Source organism: Aotus nancymaae, unplaced genomic scaffold (genome assembly GCF_030222135.1).
Source record: "Aotus nancymaae isolate 86718 unplaced genomic scaffold, 86718_ANA_hifiasm-v0.15.2.pri h1tg000072l, whole genome shotgun sequence".
Classification (NCBI taxonomy): domain Eukaryota; kingdom Metazoa; phylum Chordata; class Mammalia; order Primates; family Aotidae; genus Aotus; species Aotus nancymaae.
The window spans coordinates 2,931,098-2,946,331 of NW_026988487.1; the positions used below are offsets into that span (position 1 = coordinate 2,931,098).

General features: G+C 40.1%; 1 protein-coding gene across 4 annotated transcripts in view; it reads right to left on the reverse strand.

Annotated features, from left to right (window-relative positions):
• Positions 1-15,234, reverse strand: part of SPOP (speckle type BTB/POZ protein) — an 86,201-nt gene that overhangs the window by 10,416 nt on the left and 60,551 nt on the right. For all 4 annotated transcript variants that reach the window (XM_012463485.2, XM_012463484.2, XM_064367512.1 and 1 more), the window contains 5 exons: positions 11,944-12,087; positions 11,160-11,281; positions 8,307-8,458; positions 8,056-8,183; positions 369-546 (listed from right to left, as the gene is read on the reverse strand). In XM_012463485.2, the coding sequence (XP_012318908.1) occupies positions 369-546; positions 8,056-8,183; positions 8,307-8,458; positions 11,160-11,281; positions 11,944-12,021 (658 nt within the window). In that variant the 5' untranslated portion in view covers positions 12,022-12,087. The remainder of the gene's footprint in view (positions 1-368; positions 547-8,055; positions 8,184-8,306; positions 8,459-11,159; positions 11,282-11,943; positions 12,088-15,234) is intronic.

Here is a 15,234-nt window from a genome sequence, read left to right on the forward strand (position 1 = left end):
CTGAGTATAGAATCCTCTCCATTACATCCTAAGCCCCTATCTAGGGGATGATTCCTGCTTTTAACCGGTACTCTGACACCTACTCTCTAGGGGCAAAGGCATTTAAAACCTTTGTACGTGATCATCCATTCCTTGAAAATGATGGCCTAAGTCCACTACAGAGAGGAAATACAGAAATGTCATTTTACAGAGAGCAGCTTTTTTTGGTTCTGAGCATTAATGTTACCAGAATACAAAGATAATATTTAGCTGCAGTTTGTTTTGTAATCAAGTTCAAAAAGTTGAAGTTGTTCAAAAGGTGATTATGCAATCACTTGTTTTTCCTCATTTCACCAAAACTATAAAATTCCTCGTGAATAAATACCAACCTGCTAAGATAGCTTTGTGAGCCTGGAATTCCTGGCCAGCAACACACAAGCAGCAGTCTGTGAACCGGGAATTCTCCCACAGTCCTCCTAACTCATCTGCCAAGCGGCACTCGGGAACCTTTACCATATTCATGGTATTCTGGCCAGAAATGTTGACAGAATCTTGTACAACACTCACCTGTGAAAGACAAGGAAACACAAGCCAAGGTTTTGTTACCAAGAATTTTTTTGCCAGCAGATAGAGAGACGACTTTTACCTCATTGCTGTAGTCCATTCAGATATTAATACTAATCATATCATCTTGAAACCACCTCCACAAATCAAGGCTTTATCCCTGGATCAAGTAACTCCTGATCTGTCACAATCAGATTTATTCTATACCATCTCAGGACAATGGGGAGAGAGCCCCACAAATCTCCTTTTCCTCCAGTTTCTAATAAGCTTCACCTCCCTAAGACTACAAACCTGGGCAAAGGTGCCAGAGAGACAAAACAGAAACAAATGTTAAACCTCAAGTATTTACCTTATTCTGCCTTAAGTTAAATAAAAAGAACTCCTAAAAATATTACCATTTAAATTAAACTCTAGCGACAAGAATCTAATAATTTTTTTTGTGTGTGACAGAGTCTCACTCTCTGTCGCCCCAGATGGAGTGCCGTAGCATGATCATAGCTCACTGCAGCATTGACCTCCCGTGTTCAAGTGATCTTTCCACTCCAGCCTCTGGAGTAGTTGGGACAACAGGCGCATGCCACTACGTCTGACTGATTTTTTATTTGTTTACAGAGACAAGGTCTCACTATGTTCCCCAGGGTTATCTTGAACTTCTGGGCTCAAACTGATCCTCCATCCTTGGCCTTCCAAAGTGCCGAGATTACAGACGCAAGCCACTGCACCTCGCTAAATCTAATAACTGAAGCCTAAAAGCACTTATTTTAGTTAGGTCGAGAACATGCACATAAAATGCACCCTTGACAGGGCCTGGTAAATAACTGGCAATTCTTCAAAAATATTAGTTTAATGAACATGACATTACTGACCCACTATGAGTTAGGGTCAGACTTGGAAGCTCTTTCTAGTAGTGATAACTGGGTGAGTATCCCACAACTTCTATACCTTTAGTCAGTTGTGATAATGACATCCAAGATGCCTGGCTACAGCTACACAGGCACTTACAGCTTTGGAAGAGAATGATGATGATAGGTTTATAAAGGAATCCCAACTTCCCACTATAAATTCAGCAGAAGCATGTTTTAACCAGTACAGCCTAGATAAAAAAAATCAAGTTAACTTCTAGGTGGGTCAGTGAAACTGAGATAAATTGGTTAGGGTACCAAATACAAGGATTTATAAATCATACATCATAAAATAAATGTCAGCTGCCAAACTGTAGCTAGGACCCTGCAGATCAGTCGTCTGCCTCACAATCATTGTTATGCTTCATCTCCATCTCCTACATCACATTCTGTTAGAAAAGTTAAATTCAAAGCAGAACTCAAAAACCTTGAGAATTAGCTCCTCACTCTTGCTATTCCTAAAGGTAAGATGAGAAAGACAGCTTAGGAACATCCTTAATGACCCAGATTTCTTTTAACCTTCAAGATGCAAGTCATCCCTTAAATGCAGTCATAAACCCAGAGGCAAAGTTAATGACCTGTAGTTCCTTCTGTGCAGGAGTGAGATATTTACTATCAGGTCAAGAAATTTATTCATTTGTTTAAAACTAGCTGTTATGGTCTTGGGCAATGAAGCAGCCAAGTTAATCAATTATGAATGTACTTGGCATTAGTATCACATTTATCAGAGCCAGATTATAACATTATTTTAATAGCCTAGGACCCAGTACAAACCATCCCACAGAGATTCTCTCTTGTCCTCTGTAAGATCTCTAATTTGTTTCTGCCACTTTCTCATATTACTGCCCTCACTTCTTTGATATAACATTAACACCAAAAGTAGAAGTTGCCTGTTCTTAGTTATAGCTCCAAAATACTAATTAAAAAAAAAAAAAGGAAAAGACCAATTAAATCCAACTTTCTCACAGGGAAAGGCAGGAATCTCCTGGGAAGGCCAATGAAGGGAATGGAGAATGCTTTTGGCACTGGGTTCCTAGCTTGAATTAAACCAGGTTGATAGGAGCCCAAAGTCATTAACACTTGATGGCAATTTAGTAGACTGGGTGAAATGAATTGGCAAGAAGAGCTAAACTGAATTTCACATAATCAAACCATGGTTACCAGTGGGCCTTCTGCTGGTTAGATGCACATGTGGTAATGAGTGGGGCCCAAAGACTGTGACATTTCTCACTGGGGCAATTCCTCTCTCTGGACACAGACAGGAACATGGCAGGAAAGAGAATGTACCTTTATTGTCTGAGCTAGGCTTGTTCTGTAGATATATAGATGCCTGGAGTCTCCAGAGCTCTGAATGTCTGGCACCTCTCACCAACATTAAATACGCTTAATTAAAAATAAATTCTAAATGGCATTCACAAATGAGTCTTCAGAGCCCAAACTTTTAACTTAGAAAGGGATTGTTTTCCTCTGCAAATGATGATGCTAAAATGAGACCATTTTGAGAAAAACTAAAGATTTTTTTAATGCCTATAAAGTTGACTGTAGAGACTCATTCAGAACTGCAGCTGTGAAGATGACGTGACTGTGACATTTATGTCATCTTATAAATGACTGCATGAAAATGTCTCAGGAAGGCTGTATAATCCCTTAACTTCAAGTTGTAAAAGGGTCTCACTTTTAAAGTCAATCCTTTTCTTAAAAAAGAAAATTTCCTAAAAAACTAAAGATTGTGCCAATTCTTGTACATTTAATCTATACATAAAGTAAAACCTAGGGAAATACATTTTTTAACTTCTATATAATTAAAACAATCTAAGAAAAATAGACACTACCTACAAATTATTTACAGCAGGAGCACTATTTCTACTAGAAAAGATTAGCAACAACCTAAATGCCCATCAGCAAAAGAATGAATAAATTATACATTCATACAGACTATTATATACAGCGATAAATATGGATGAAGTATAGTTACATAAATGTTAGAAACATAATATGAAAAAGCAAGTCTTAGATGACTACATACAGTCTGACATCATTTTTATAAAGCTCCAAAACAAGCAACCTAAACAATATATTATTCAGACATACAAATAATAAACAAGTGCACAATAACATAAAACTCAAAATAGCTATTTATCATCTTCTGAGTGGGAAACAAATCTTAGGGATTGGGGAGAAGCATATACTGGTTAGTTCCAAGTTACTGGTCACATTTTTAGGATGGCTGGTAGGTTAGCTATATTCTTATGCTTTACAACCTACAGTAATGTTACCTATTAAATCACCATTTGTGTAGGTCAAGAAAAATCAAATATTGGTATTTTCATCCAGTACAAATAATATATTCAAATAATCCAATAATTAAAGGATAAAAAGGTAAAAAGGAATAGATCCACTTATTTAAAATTTGGCAAAAATACTTATTCCCAGGCTATTAAAAGTGTGTGTGTGTGTGTGTGCATGTGCGCGCGTGTGCACACATGCATGTATAAAACTATTATTTTTAAAATTTAGAGACAGGGTCTCCCTCTGTTGCCCAGGCTGGAGTGCATTGGTGATGGTGTGATCATAGCTTACTGTAGCCGCCAACTCCTGGGGTTAAGCAATTATCCTGCCTCACCCTCCCAAGTAGCTAGGACTACAGGCATATACCATCATACCTGGCTAATTTTAAAAGTTTTTGTAGAGGCAGGGTCTCATTGTGTTACCCAGACTGGTCTCAAACTTCTGGGCTTGAATGATCCTCCTACCTTAGCCTCCCAAACTGCTAGAATTACGGGTTATAGTGAGTTATGATTAACCAACTGCACTCCAGCCTGGGCAAGATCAAGATCCCATCTCTTAAAAAAATAAAATAAAGATGATTAGTGTCTGGATATTTCACATTTATATGTTATTTCATATTTCATCTTTAATTGCAGTATCACAGAGAGGCACTGGGATTATCTACCTGTCAAAGGCATATATGGTAAAGTTGGAATACAATGCATCTTTATTGCTAATGGCTATTTGTTTTCAATGTAAATAATTGGAGAGAAGGGTCAATAGAAGCTGAAATATTTCATGAAGATTTTCTGTGGACCAAATTATTAAAGAGAAAATTTTAAATGGAATTTAAACATGCTTTCATGTCTCTGTTTATTTTTTTACAGACAGGCAGACAGGGACTAATTATGTTGCCCAGGTAGGAGTGCAATGGCTGCTCACAAGCACAATCACAGCACACCACAACCTCGAACTCCTGGGCTCAAGTGATCCTCTTGCATCAGCCTCAGGGGTAGCTGGGAGCCACAGGTGTGTACCACCTCGCCTGGCTCTCATGTCTCTCTCTTTTATTACCAAAGTAAATGCTCTATCAAGAAAACTTGGGAGAGTCTGTGCTTCCTGGGTGAATGGCATTCAGCTCCAGTTAGTGTAGTGCAGTGGACTAGAGGTAAATAATAGGGAGCTGACATGACCCTCACACTAGTTTGCTGCACAATGTTACGAAAAATTACCTGACTCCCTACACACTGCTTCTTTCCCTTGTAACATGAAATGAAGAAAACAGCACTAAACCTGGCTCAAAGAGTTGTAATAAGGAACAATTCACGCAATGCTTAGGAAATGCTTCCAAATAAGTTAACAAAGTAATACCAATTTGGGAGAAACGCCAAATTTCCTAATAGGTAAAACATCACTGAGAATTGAAAGTGATCTCAGTGTCTATGGTCATATCACCCTGAACACGCCTGATCTTGTCTGAAAGTGAACTCGATGTAGGGCACATTATAAACAAGACCACTCATTCATCATTCGCAGATTCTGCAATCATTTAAACATTTAACAACAGTAATACCACTGAAATAAAGACCACACATAAATAAGTGCTTCTGTCTTTCACTGTAGAAGTCCCTCTTGTGGCCTCTGGGAGCACCAAAACCCCTATGAAACAACCATATTTATTATATCAAGATGAGAATGAGAAGTGCCTGAGCCAAAGGCTGAGTGAGGCATGGGGCACTGGGGTATTCAGAACCCAGATTTCTATATGGACATCAACTTCAAAAAAGCCTCAAAACAATAAGAAAATACTAATTAAACCAATAACAAATAAAATGTAAATACAAATTAAAACAAATACGTTTATAAATATTCCACTGATAGAAGGGAAACAACAGGTCAAAGGGATAAAATGTGCACCAAAAATGATCTAGCTATGAAAAGTGCTAAGAACTGAGATGACAAGACGAGCTGCAGACATCTTTAAAACCCACACATCCAATACACACCCCCACGCAACCGTCTTGCAACGCTGAATGCTACTAAGTCCACGGAGAGCCTTGGAACAGAAACAAGTCTCACTAGGCATAAGCCCAAGTATGAGAAGCAACACTCAGCACCTGTGGCCAACAGAGAAGTGTGAGAGGAACAGATGGCACACCTGGTTCGATGGTAAGAAACCGATGGCATCAGCAGAACCCAGCAGACGTTTCTCTGTTCAACATCTCCTCGTTTCCAAAGTGTCATCTCACTTCCCATCTAAGTCAAGGCACATCTAAACTTAACCACAGGATTTCTCCTAAGAGAATTTCATATGGGGAAGTGAAGGGAGAGAGACCGAGCTGGAACTTGGCCTCAGATTTAACCACAGGATAAGAGACTGCCAAGTGAGGGCAGGCCAACTGGTTTCCAAATCAAGACTGTGAAGACAGGGGTTGGAGCAGCTGGAATGGATAAGGGAGAGAGGGGGAAGCATATGAGAGAAAAGGCTGGACCCACCATGGACTCAAAAAAGCTGCAGTAAAGGTTACTGCATTGCCTAATACTGCCAGATGCGGTATTTAGGGGAGATTTTCTTCAGAGAACAGTTTCAAGATTGGCTTTCATTTCCAACAAAAACTAGCATCTTCTACTATTTTTAAGATTTTCTGAAATGCAAGTCTCTAGGTGAAGATTCAAACTGTGGTCTGATTATATAACATCTAACCTCATGTAAAACCAACTAATTGTTCGCATTTCTTCATTCAGGCAACTGAGTATAATCTGTGACCAGTTAGATTTACACAGAATGCACACTTCAAGTTTATCAGACATAAAAGAACTGCCACATTTTATGAATGTATTATAGATGCTATCACTCTAGTATTTCCTTCTTGCTTAGTAATTAAAAAGGAGAGGAGATAGCAATTTATGCAAACCATATTTTACATACTTAGTGTGGTATTGTAAGAAACTGCCTCCAAAGTTTTCTAAACATTTGCAACCACTCTGTTGCAATACAGAATGCTGGCTGGGCACAGTGGCTCATGCCTGTAATCCTAGCACTTTGGGAAGCCAAGGTAGGCGGATGGCTTGGGGTCAGGAATTCGAGAAACCAGCCTGGCCAACTTGGTAAAACCCCATCTTTACTAAAAATACAAGAATTAGCCAGGCCTGGTGACACACGCCTGTAATCCCAGCTACTCGGGAGGCTGAGGCAGGAGAATCACTTGAATCTGGGAGGCAGAGGTTGCAGTGAGCCAAGATAGCACAACTGCACTCTAGCCTGGGTGGCAGAGCAAGACTCCATCTCAAAAAAAAAAAAAAAACAGAAAGAAAGAAATACAGAAGCCTGCTACTGACAGCCAGGCCTTTTCTGGAAAAGGGCAAGATTTCTAAGGGACTCCCTTTCCTGCTCTCAGGTGGTGACATGCCTTTGAAACGGTCATTAACTCACAGTGTGAGCCTATTATTTGACAGAGCGAGTTGGCAATTGGGGAACAACTGTACCATCCCCCATGATGATACACTGTTTATTATTATCAAGCGGTGCTGCTCAGGAAGTGGTTCCTCAACCACACTATGTGCAGGGAACACTTAATGCCCCAGTTGACTGGAGATTTTATTCATTTATTACACTGTGAGTTTGTATTTCTAAATGTATTCATAACAGCATGAAATGACTAATCAGTATATACTCATTAAAGAAACCACTTTCCAACTCATTCTTGGTTTGGGAATTTTACTTCAAGGCTTCTCCTGTAAACCTGGGAAAGGCTCTTAGGTCACTGGTGAGAGGACTTTCCTAATTGACTACAGCTAACTCTCCAAGCTAACTGTGAGTTAGAGAGCTTTAAGTAGCCTTCACCCTAGAAAAAAAAATGGTTCTCACCTTCCTATTTCACAATTACTCCAGCAAGACAAACCATAGGCACTCAACTCTGGATAAGAATCTAGTTCAAAGAGCAGGAAAGAAAGTAATCGCAAACACACATGGCCCTCACAGTTAAGGAGGAGCCAGAAAGTATAAAGAACAGATACACATATTTAGCTTGAAGTGACAGTCCTTTCAAATGCTATCTGAAAAAAACCCACAGTGAAAACTCCTGACCAAAGCAACTTAAAACTGACACATACCAGGATAGCACACAATCTTTGTTTTTAAGAACAGTAACAAGCAGAAAGCTGACATGCCCAACAACCTTGAAATCATCAGGTAGCTCAATCAGTCATATAAATAACGTTTGTGCAGCACTACTTCACTTGGGGATTTTTCTTACTCTATATCCCTGATACAATATAATTAAGTCTACCAATACTCATCAGGTCTGGGAACTGCTAGACTCAGCAGAATACAAGGACTCACCTCACAGAAGAGGGTAAGCTTGTCATCAGGGAGAAGCCCATTGGCCTCATCCAAAAGAAAATCTCTACGGATGAATTTCTTGAATCCCCAGTCTTTGCCTTGCACAAATCTATATGCCCGTTGACTCTCTGGGATGAAAAAAAAAAGTCACATTTAAGGTTACGCAAAAAGCAGATCAAATCCACAACTTGTCAGTGTATGAAACTGCTGGATATCAAAGTTAAGAGCTGAACAAAGAGGACAACATTTACCCATAGCTTTGGTTTCTTCTCCCTTGGCATTCAGGATGGAAAATTTGAATTTTGCCCGAACTTCACTCTTTGGACAGCTGACCAGTAACAGGTAAAGTGACAGGTAATCTTTGCTTTCTTCATCTAGCCCTTTGGGGTTTACTCGCAAACACCTGTCCAAAACAGGTAGAAAAAAGAAATGTCAAAAGCATCCATGTTGATAGAAATGAAACATCAGACTCAAGAGGGAGATATTTAAAGAACAAATCCAGGCCCCATAGAAGAATATAATCCAGTAGAATGATACTTGGGAACCACTTTTCTCTTCTTTTTTAATTTTTTTTGACAGAGTCATATGCTGTCATCCAGGCTGAAGTGCAGTGGTGTCATCATGGCTTACTGCAACCTCAATCTCCCTGGGCTCAGGTGATCCTCCCACCTCAGCCTCCTGAGTAGCTGGGACTACAGGTGTGCACCACCATGCCCAGCTAATTTTTGTAGAGATGGGGTTTCACCATATTGCCCAGGCTGGTCTTGAATGCCTCAAGTGATCCACCTGCCTTAGCCTCCCAGAGTGCTGGGATTACAAGAATAAGCAACCACACCTGGATGTGAACCACTTTTCTAAAGCAATCTGAGTCACCTTTTAAAGATCAAACAACAGGCTGGGATGCAGTGGCTCACGCCTGTAATCCCAGCACTTTGGGAGGCTGAGGCAGGCAGATCACTTGAGGTAAGGAATTTGAGAACAGCTGGCCCACATGGTGAAACCTTGTCTCTACTAAAAATATCAGGTGTGGTGGTGGGCGCCTGTAATCCCTGCTTCTCCGGAAGTTGAGGCAGGAGAATCGCTTTAACCCAGGAGGCAGAGGTTGCAGTGAGCCGAGATCACACCACTGCAGTCCAGCCTGGGGAATAGAGTGAGACTCTGTCTCCCAAAAAAAAAAAAAAAAAAAAAAATGGCTGAGCACAGTGGCTCACCTCAGGTGATTGAACTCCTGACCTCAGGTGATCCACCGGAAGCCGAGGCGGGTGGATCACTTGAGGTCAGGAGCTCAATATCAGCCTGGTCAACATGGTGAAACCCAGTCTCTATTAAAAATACAAAAATTAGCCAGGTGTGGTGACGGGTGCCTGTAGTCCCAGCTACTCAGAAGGCTGAGACAAGAGAATCACTTACACCCAGGAGGCAGAGGCTGCAGTGAGCTGAGATCACACCACTGCATTCCAGCCTGGGCAACAAGAATGAAGCTCTGTCTCAAAAAAAAAAAAAAAGATAATGATAACATACATAATCTTTTATAGATATGTTACCAATCTGGCAATAATATTCTAAGACTAAAATAAAGAATGTAATATGAAGGAAGCACAGAGACAGTAAATTCCCATTATACAACACAGAATGTCAGGCCAGACTTCTAATAGTTAGAGATGCCAAACTGTTATGAAGAGATCAAAACAAAATTCAGACAGAATAGGTTGAACTAAGTTGTGAATGTCATTAGTCAAATGCATGTGTTTCAGACACTGCTTCTACCACATGCAATACATAGGCCATAAGTATCCTTAGGCCTTGTCAGTATTATTGCACCTCTCTCAAATAGGTGGCCCAATCCAGTGTCTCTCTAGGGACTGCATATGCCACATAAATTACTATACACCTTGCTAATGATGAGGATTTAAATACAACATCTAAGAATAAACATCTCTCTCAACATTTAGTAGTACAATGCACAATATATAGCCAACAAATACTAAATGAATGAAAAAACAACTTTTGGTGGGTTATCAGAGGTCAAAACTGGTGGTTCAGGAACATGTGTTTTGGTCTTTGCAGTGGGTATATGGCTGTGTCCTTAACTGCCTGCTCCTCGGGCAAGATGACGCATAGTTTGAATGAGGCTGATCCCCACTCCTGGATCATATTTCCCCTGCTCCAGGGATTAGTTCAGGGAATGCAGACATAAAACAATCAGTGCATGTTTGTTTTATGACATGACATATTCCTGGCCACACAGTTAGTTCAGAGAAAGCTCAAAGACTTTTGCTGGCATGTAGTGGATTACGTTCATTGCTACTGCCAGTCATCCTTCAAGCACAAGGGAAGCCAGACCTGAGATGTCCAAGAGCGTGGAGAGCAGGGCCAGGAGAGAGATGGGGTTCTTACTCTAACCACTGGCTTGCTGGATCAAGCTACCTTCAAACCTATCCTATACCCTGTTAACACAGTTATATAAGCAAATAAATCCCCTTTCTTATTTAAAAGCAGGCAGTTTAAAAGTAAAGAGATTGTATGTTAAAATCTAGATTTCTCACTTTTCTTGAAAAATTAGGCAGGGCATGGTGGCTCATGCCTGTAATCCAAGCACTTTGGAGGCCAAGGCGGGTGGATCACCTGAGGTCGGGAGTTCAAGACCAGCCTGACCAACATGGTGAAACCCCGTCTTTTATTTAAAAAAAAAAAAAGAAAGAAAAATCAGAAAAGCTGGCAAGGGTCAGCCCTTACTCATACATAGCTATAGTTAGCTGGAGCTGAGTAGCCAGCACCTCTTTTAGAAGAACACTTACTAGTTTGCCAAGCAGTCACCATTCATCCATTTATGGATATCATTTATAACACTGGCCTTCTTTACTTGTTTGCATTACCCTATAGCCTGAATTTGCTGATCTCTGATATACTCATTGAATTAATTCAACAAATATTTAATAAGTACCTATTATGTGCCAGGCACTGTGCTAGGCACTGGGAAATACAGTAAGAACAAAACAAAGTCCCTGCCTTCATGGAACGTACATTCCCATCAGTGTCCCATAAAGTCAAACAAAACAGACAGCTTTAGAAAAATTTTTACAGCTAGATGTATTCTTCCTCACCATTTCAGTTTATCATTAGCTCCTGATGAAAACGTAGAACTTTTAATGACTTCACCCATTTCCTCACGGCAAAAACTAAAGTTATTGATGGTCCACATGTAGGAGAATTTCACTACCTTGATCTGTTGATAGAAAAACAGGAAGCAATTAAATAGGAAGTGGACAACCTGAAAAAGCAGGCTGAAGAGTAGATCATCATTTCCCCTCCCTCCCTCTGCATGATCCTGATAGAAAGACAGCAGTTTTCAGCTTTTTCTCACCTTAGGTTTCCTCATCCACATTTTAAGAAATCTCACACTGACCAATAGCTTTTGCAACTTTTTTCAGCTGCTGAGAAACACTGGATGGAAAGTGAGAGAAATATGGACAGGAAAAAAAAGGCCACCACACCACCATGATCAGAGCTGGGAAAGCATATGATAAAACTGTACTTAAAATGGGTCTCTCTAATTAAAATGCTGATGTCACTGCCTGGGGTTGCCCATCTCAAATTTATTTCCCCAACAAAGGAAACTTAGAACACACTTTCATCAAGGGCAATGTAAGTGGATCTAGTTTCAAAGATTCCCCCTTTCAATCTCCACTGAAAAACACTAGCCTAGGGAATCCAGATTCCACGTGGAAAACTAAGGAACCTAAGGTTAACAAGTACCTTATCTATCTGCTCTTTGGCAGTTGTATTCCAGAGAAAGCAGGAAGCTCAATGTGGAAAAGCAATCCTACTCCTTTTGTCCACCAAACCCTCTCCAAATGTAGGATTCACAGGGTGAAAACTTGAACTTACCTGTGTGTAGCACCAACTCTCAGCTACAGGGCCACTCGACATTTCTGCCGGAGGTGGAGGACTTGGAACCCTTGACATCGCCAGTTTGAAGGTTAAACGAGATTTCCAACGTCAGGGGGCAAAGATTTCTGTTCTCTCTTCACCCTGGTCAGATCCAAGAAGCAAGAATTTTATTAGATTATTGAGATACTATCCCAACTATTGTTTGACCTGCTAGATACTGGACATTTTGTCTCCATATTGTTTGAGTGGCTCCTTACCATTGAGGTCCCAAATTTAAATGTTAACATCAGAGAAGACTATCTAATGCAAAGTAATCACCTAGTCACAATTATATCACTCTATACCACTGCACAATATTGAGAATGAATTTACTCAAAGGGTATTTAAAGTATATCTATGAAAAGGCTGCCTGAAGAGAAGATAGACTCGTTAACACCAAACTTGCCATGGGCTCCTTCCTTTGGGGTATAAATACTCCAGTAAAGCAAAATGACCCTGTTACCCTCTCTAAGTTTGTTTCATCTTCTCCTAAGCTTTATTGAAACTTAAGGAGTCTTCTATTCCTCAACCCTTTGCTAGCTGCTCTCTTGAAAGGCAACATTTTTACACCTTTCTTAGATGTATTCCTTTCTCTGCAGCATTCGTGATCTCTCCCTGCTTACATTCCTGTCACCACTCATGTTTCAGATTCTTCTCCTTACTCTGCCTTGTGATCATTCCTCAGCCTCTTTTACCAGATTATCTTTGTCTACTGTTGCTTCCCATGGTTTAATCCTCAATCATTTTCTCAATCTACATTCTCTTTATGACAATTTTTTGTTTGTTTTTCATCAGACAGTCAGACATATCTTTATGGCAATTTCATCCATCCCAACAATGTCAAATTTCTGCCTTTATACAAATGTTTTCCAAATCTCTACAACTACCACTTCTCTCATAAGCCTCAGATGATCCTCAAATAACGTCTATATATCTCAATGGGGTGTCTCGGTAGCAAATCAAATCCAACTCAAAATTCTTCCCTCCAAAGCCTTTCTAAATACCAAAGCCATTTGAAAAGCTGGTGAACTTGGGGATGAGGGAGTGGGAACAGGGAGATGTAGGTCAAAGGGAACAAAGTTGCAGAGGGGTAGGATGAATCCATCTAGAGATCTAACGTACAATATGAGGGCTATAGTTAATAATATCGTATTACAGATTGTAGCTGCTTTTACTACGTGTCCATGCACACACACGCACGGTAACTGTCAGATAATGGATATGTTAATTGATTTGACTATAGTAATCATTTCATTATGCATATGCAAATCAAAATATTATGTTGCATACCTCAAATATATACAATTTTTACTTTTTGAGACAGGGTCTCACTTTGTAACCCAGGCTGGAGCACAGTGGCGCGATCTTGGCTCACTATGACCTCTGCCTCCCAGGCTCAAGCAGTCCTCCCACCTCAGCCTCACAAGTAGCTGGGACTACAGGTGTGCACCACCATACCACCTTGCTAATTTTTAATATTTTTTTGTGGAGACAGGGTTTTGCCATGTTGCCCAGGCAGGTCTCGAACTCCTGGACTCAAGCAGTCTGCCCACCTTGGCCTCCCAAAGTGCTAGGATTACAGGGATGAGCCACTACACCTGGCCACAATTTTTAAAATTTGGTTACAATTTTGGCCGGGCGCAATGGCTCACGCCTGTAATCCCAGCACTTTGGGAGGCCAAGGCGGGCAGATCACAAGGTCAAGAGATCGAGACCATCCTGGCCAACACAGTGAAACCCCGTCTCTACTAAAAATACAAAAAAATTAGCCAGGCACGATGGCACGTGCCTGTGGTCCCAGCTACTCGGGAGGCTGAGGCGGAAGAATCGCTTGAACCCAGAAGGCGGAGGTTGCAGTGAGCCGAGATTGCGCCACTGTACTCCAGCCTGGTGACAGAGCAAGACTCTGCCTCAAAAAAAAAAAAAAAAATTTGGTTACAATTTTTAAGTACCATAAACAAAGCCAAAAGACAAACTTAAAAAAAGCTTGTAACGAGGGACTTAACAAATATGTAAAAATTGATTCCATAAAAAGAATTCTATAAAACCAATTGGCTGTATCTAGTAAAGTTGAAAATGCATGTACCCTAAAACTTAGTAATTCCACTTTTAACTATACAAGTGCTAGAGCTGTGATTCTGAAGTGTAGAGTGCACCAGAATCTCCTTTTAAACAGATTGCTGGCCCCACCCCCAGAGTTTCAGATTCAGAGATTTGGGATGGGCCCAAGTTTGCATTTCTAACAAGTTCCCAGATGATCCTGAGGTACTGTTCCTGGAACCACATTTTGAGAACTGCTGCCCTAGAGAAATTCTATACGTGGGCACAAGAAGACACAGATAAGGGTGTTCAATGTGGCACTGTTTATAACAGTAAAAAAACTAGAAACAAACTAAAAATCCTTCAGTAGGGGAATAATTAATTTGTATTATTTCCATATAATGGAAAACTCTACTTCGGGATTTAAAATTAATGAACTAGATCTATAGCAACATGGATATCAAACACAGTGCTAATTTTAAAAAGCAAGTTTAGGAATGACATGTCCAGTACATTATTTATGCAAATTTAAGGTTTATATATTATTTACAGATACATGCAGTAAAAGTTATAAAAAGAAAAAAAAAGCCTTGACAGCCTATATATCAGTTTCATACTGAGAGAAGGAGGGAGAAGAAGGAGACTGGGAAAATAATATAAGACACTTCAAGTTTATCTCTCGTGATTCTTTTTAAATAAGGACACAAGAAAAATATGATAATATAAATATCTGTTAGGGATGACAAATACTGGGTATAAACTATTTTTTGTACTGTTCTGATTTTTTTTTTATATTGGAGCAAAAGTGTAAGGATGTATTCCATTATATCACATATCTCTTGTTTATAATATACAATGGAGAAATTTCCTGAACACCTAGTTTGTTTTCAGCTGGCCAAACAATATGAATCTTATAACTGATCATGTTGCCCTCATTGCCTGGCTACTAGGAAATCCTGAGACAAATTTGTGACTCATCTCTTTTTTTTTTTTTTTTTTTTTTGAGACAGAGTCTTGATGGAGCACAGTGGTGCAGTCTCGGCTCACTGCAACCTCCACCTCCCGGATTCAAGCGATTCTTCTGCCTCAGCCTCCTGAGTAGCTGGGACTACAGGCGCCTGCCAAACACCCAGCTAATTTTTATATTTTTAGTAAAGACGGGGTTTCAGCATGTTGGCCAGGATGGTCTCGATCTTTTGACCTCGAGAT